The 5542-nt window shown below is 34.4% G+C and overlaps 1 protein-coding gene across 1 annotated transcript; it reads right to left on the reverse strand.

Annotated features, from left to right (window-relative positions):
• Positions 1-2882: 2882 nt before the first annotated feature.
• Positions 2883-5340, reverse strand: LOC112775133 (uncharacterized). Its single transcript, XM_025818613.2, has 3 exons — positions 4337-5340; positions 3279-3675; positions 2883-3167 (listed from the first exon to the last, which is right to left on the reverse strand). Exons 1-3 carry the CDS (start codon positions 5338-5340, stop codon positions 2883-2885), a joined length of 1686 nt encoding a protein of 561 aa, XP_025674398.2.
• Positions 5341-5542: the final 202 nt, after the last annotated feature.

Genomic DNA, 5542 nt, shown 5'->3' on the forward strand with positions numbered 1-5542 from the left:
CATGTTCAAGAAGGTCTTGATACCTTTGCTCAGACTGCTCCGCTTGCTGGTGAAGCTCATCTATTAGCTTTTGCACCTCATCCCTCAAGTCGACAACTTCCTGAGGATCAGCAAGGCTAGTGGCAGTGGAGCAAAGGCCACTGGCGAAGAATGACCCCAACTTGAAGCAGCAATTCTTGTGAAGTTCAGAGGCAGTCTCGTGCCAAACCCTATCAGAATCTACCACTAAGGTCTTGGATCTGGCTTCGTCATCCCCACTAAGCAGCTAAGATTGTTGGGATGCAGCCTCTAACCTCTACATGTACTCCCCCTACGTTAAACACATTAGTTGTGATTAGGATACTAGTTAAATAATTGACTTTAAACCGAATAAAGTTGAAACTTAGGATTATTTTAAACTCACATATTGGGCCGCAGACTGCTCGTCAACAAATTTCTCTTTGTTTGCCTTCAAAGTAAAGGTATACTTGAAGGTCTTTGCCAGTATCGCCCCACGATCCAACGACTTAAACTACAAATTAATATATCAACTAATAAAATAAATGAACAAATTAAATAATGACATACAAATATATATGATAATCCAAAATCATCATCGTTAGTCCTAGATATGGTAATCATCATCCTTTATTATTATTATAATAATCCACCAAAATTCAACAACTAAGATCATCATATAATTCCCAAGCTACTGGCTATATATATGGTTATAATAAGTATCATCATCAAATTCAAAAATATTTTAAACCCTTAACATACTTATAGATAGATATACATAATATTGCTCATGGTCTCACATTAACAACATCATATAGTGATATATGGAATTAAACAAGTTAGAATGAAATTAAACTACTAGAAATTAAAACTAAAAGAAATAGATGAAGTAAGAAAAAGAACAATAAGAAGCTTGGAGTGACAAATATCCTTTATCTTTAGTCCTAGATATGAAATAGTGATTTTTTTTTTCTTGACTATTATTCTAGTCTTCAACATCATCACTCCCATCATTATCACAAAATTCAGTTAAATGACAGCAAACTTTGGTAAATGAATTCAAGTTAGGAAGTTGGGAAGCTATAATACAAATGCTAAATATTTTGGGTAAAACACGTTCCTATTACAATTCCAAAGACACCAACCATCCTATATGCTTACAACCTAGTTTAACCATTCTAAACTAAATAAACTAATATTTTTACACATTATAAACCAGTCAAGCCGTATCAGAACCAGTTCAACTATGAACTTATTTTGTATATGGTTCAAATATTCTCTCATCATCAACCACACAAATCAACAAATTAAACCAATGAAGCAGTTCTATATCAGCTCAGATCAATTTAGTTCATACAAGATTATATAAGTATATATCAATAGAGCATGGCTAACACCAAAGATCATATTCAAAACAAGAATGCTTATAAATAAATTACATGCTTATAAAATAAATAAACAAATTAAAAAACTAATTCAAGTAACTACTAAAACATTAAACAATGCCAAAATTCTTACCAGCCTACTCTTTGTCTTCATGAAGATTATTGATCCACCCGTATACCTAGACGACCTAGGTGAAGCCCTGTTGGCAAAGTTTGTCAGACGGCCACGCCTGAACCCCTCGTTATCTCTAAAATAGGTCTCCAATTCCTTCTTGATGTTTGGACGGATCCACAATGTTAGGTGGTCTTTCTCCTGACGAACATCGCTTATCATCTACTGAAGTCGTTTGGTTGCCCAGTGATCGTAGATCTTCCTGATCATCAGATTGTATTCTACATCCCATATGACTTTCAATTGTACAAAGCGATTCACCAAGATCAGTTAGTCGGAATAAAATATAGTTCAAATATACTTAATTAATTCAAACGAAATTGGGTTTTTATCGCCCACTTCTAAAACTATCGCTCTTTGGCCTCAGCCGGGATCTGCCTGTAGGTCGGCCATGGGCGGTCGTACATGGACTTAATGACCTCGATGATCTCTTGTGTGCAAGTATTGAGGTTTAGTGCAAACCTGTTAGGAAAAAAACTCACATTAACAAACATATAGAAACACATAAACTTAAGATTCAAAAATTGAACTAACGACTGCATGCCATCGGGCCAAAACCGTAGCTGGATGATGGACGGTGATGTTGGGGCATCCTGCTGAGGGCACTGGACGAATCACCAACTACGGGTTTTTTCGACATCGTCGCTGCATCTGTGGTGCACGTATTTGTGATCACACTTTTCACAACTCTGGTATAACTAATCAGAAAGTACACTGGGTCGTCCAAGTAATAAAACCTTACGCGAGTAAGGGTCAATCCCACGAAGATTGCCGGCTTGAAGCAAGCTATGGTCATCCTGTAAATCTTAGTCAGGTAGATTCAATTGGTTATGAGCAAGGTAGTGAACTCGTAGTTTTTACCTCGACTCGTTAAGCTAACTCAAAATCGTAATTCGTTGAATCGTAAGATGGAACGTAAATATGACTCGTAAATTATAAAAATTTAGAAAAATTTAATAGAAAAAAAATAATTTTATAGAGAATAAAATAAATCTCAAATAAACTAAATTATCCATAGAATTATAACTAATATATATACCATAACAAGTTAAAAGTCACAATTCAACACAAATTCACAAATCAAAACACAAATTCATAACTCACAAGTTCATACGACTCTAAAATAAATTCAAGTAGCAAATAAACCAACCAAACTATTAGAATGAACAACTAATTAACTAAAATATAAACAAGTTATTTAATAATTATTCTATTCTTCATCAGTCATAAAATCTTCACGAGTTTCACAAACTTCTGCATTACCATCTTCGTCATTATCAGGAGCAAGAGGAAGAGGTCCTTGGAGAAGTTCTTCAAACTCATCATCATCAAGAGTAAGGAATTGCCAAAGGATCCTTAGAGGCACCAACAACTCTATTACCACTTGCTCCATCATTTAAATCAGGATATGAAATTAGAGCATCTAAATCTTCTTCTTCTCCATCTTCGTCAGCAACAATCCACTCTTCATCAGAGTCTAACTCATCAAGACTATAGTCATAATCAAGACTTCTTCTAGTTTGTTTTTTCATTGCTAATCTTGAGTTTGTCATCACAAACACAACATCATTCATGGTTTTAGCTTTCAAACGGTTTCTCCTTTTTGTGTGAACCTTTCAAAAATAGATAAAAAATATTAGACATTAGTCAAACAACAAGATAGAATTGAAGAATTAACAACCAAATTTATAAAAGTAAAATGCAAATTATATTTAATTACTAACCATCTCAAAAGCGCTCCAATTACGTTCACATCCAGATGAACTACATGTCAAATTCAAGACATGAATTGCAAATTGTTGGAGCTCTGGATGCTGATCTCCATAAGAATACCACCATTGAGATGGAGTTTTAGTATAAATTTCATTTTGAGCTACTTTACTACCAAAAAACTCTTTTCGAGTCTTAAAATCTTCAAGTTGAACATCCATCTTAGTGATTAAATCTGGATTTCCTGTCATCCTTTCCATACAAGCATAAAACTGTTTCTTAAGCTCATAAGCAATTTTAAAACCAGAGCTATAATGAATTTGAGGATTCAAATAATAGCCTGCAGCATGCAATGGCCTATGAAGTTGGTTGCCCCATCTTGCATCAATAATATCCCAAATAGGTATATAACTAAAACATAAAAAAAATTAATAAATTAGTTACAAAATAAACAATATTTTCAGAATTCAAATTTTTCAACTCTCTCTGACTTTTACTTTTCTACCTCTGCCGTTATTACATTTTACAATTACACTTTACACGTATCATTCAACATTATGTACAACTCTTATGCATTAATTAAAAAATAAAATAATTAGACACTTTACCTTGTCTCAACTCCTTGAAATGCATCTCGTATTTTCTCTTTTGTACTTGTCATTTCTTCATAAATAAATCCCATTGCCGGCTTTTCTTCTGAATCCACCATACGAAGCACATGAAGAAGAGGGTAGGTAGCCCTCAAGCAAATTACGACCTCCTTCCAAAACACCTTATCTAACACCACACTTGCAATTATTTTTCCATCTTTTGTCTTTGCAAATTTACTAGAAGTCCATTGATCAGAAAGAAAAATTCTTATTAAGGAACCTTTGTTGTCATTGAGACATCCCAAAGTAAGGTAAGAAGTTGCAAAACGGGTCATACCCGACCTCACCAAATCTTTCCCCTTAGTGTGGATGTGTAGTAGTGCAATAAGAGCAGTTCTAGCATATATGTAAGTAGTAATCTTTCTACCTTTATAAATTGTGTCCCTGTGAAGTGTTACTTTTTTTTTTCCAAGTCTTCTAACATTAAATCAATGCAATGTGTTGCACAAGGCGTCCAAAACAACTTTTTCTTCTTTTTCATTAGCATTTCTCCTGCAGCTTTGTAGTTAGCCGCATTGTCGGTGACAACTTGGATGACATTTTCTTCACCAACCTCTTCAACCACATCATCTATCATTTTAAAGATTTTATCAGCTGTCGTAGTAATGTGAGAGGCATCAATGGATTTCAACCCTTTCAGACTATTGACCAAAAAATTTAGGATGGTTCGTCTTCTCTTATCTGTCCAACCATCAGTCATTATTGTGCAACCAACCTGCTTCCAATATTCTCTATGTTCCTCTAGTGATTGTTGAACAAGCTCCACGTGTTTCTTCAAAAGAGGCACCCTTAATTCATGGTAGGATGGTGGCTTGAATCCTTGTCCGTATCTTATAGCTTTCTCAAACATTCTACTGTATTCCTCGCTCCTTGAAACATTAAAGGGGATGCCATTGTTGTAGAAAAAAGTACTAATCTCTAAACATACTTCTTCTCTCAAATTCTTCTTAAATATATTGTTGATTGTTGTTTGAGTACTAATGCGTGTTTTCTTGAATATGTTGCCATCTAGTTCTTTTTCCTTTCTTTTTTCATTGGTAGTGTCAACTTCGTTAGTAGCTTCTCCTGGGCTTGCCCCACCCATGTTTGTTTTCTTCATCAAATTCACTTGCAACCCACTCACAACATCCCACATTTGCTTCTTAACTTCATCACTAACAGTTGTAGCCCCAACATCTTTTTGAGTTCCTGCTAGGTTGTGTTTCAATCTATAAACTCCTCCTAAAAAATTTTGATGACAGTATTTACATTGTATCTTCTTTCCATCTTCTCCAACAGATATCCCGTGCTTCCATCCTACATCAGTTCTACTTCCAAGAGCATTCTTAGCAACTTTTCTTTTACAAGCGATTCTGGCTGTACTTCCTGACTGAGAAGCATGAATGTTAGTCAGATTTTCACCTGTATTAGCTTGAGTCGATGCCATTCCTGTTCATAAAAAATGAAAACAGTAAATATTCAATGAATCAATTTAATATCATAGCAAAAATTCAACAATTTAACAAAAATTACAGAATTGTGTTCAATTTCAAGTACAACCATTAAAGTTCAACAATGATATCATCCATAATAATGATATTGAGTAATCACTTCACATTCAAAATCATTCCTACTATTTTCTAAATTTA

Source organism: Arachis hypogaea, chromosome 3 (genome assembly GCF_003086295.3).
Source record: "Arachis hypogaea cultivar Tifrunner chromosome 3, arahy.Tifrunner.gnm2.J5K5, whole genome shotgun sequence".
Classification (NCBI taxonomy): domain Eukaryota; kingdom Viridiplantae; phylum Streptophyta; class Magnoliopsida; order Fabales; family Fabaceae; genus Arachis; species Arachis hypogaea.

Bases quoted from the DNA above. Each gene is read 5' to 3' on its own strand.
- LOC112775133 (XM_025818613.2), bottom strand. From the start codon at position 5,340: ATGGCATCGACTCAAGCTAATACAGGTGAAAATCTGACTAACATTCAT. The intron at 3,676-4,336 runs GTTAGAAGACTT...TTTATGTTTTAG, and splicing joins ACACATTGCATTGATTTAAT to TTATATACCTATTTGGGATA. The intron at 3,168-3,278 runs GTTAGTAATTAA...TATTTTTGAAAG, and splicing joins ATTGGAGCGCTTTTGAGATG to GTTCACACAAAAAGGAGAAA.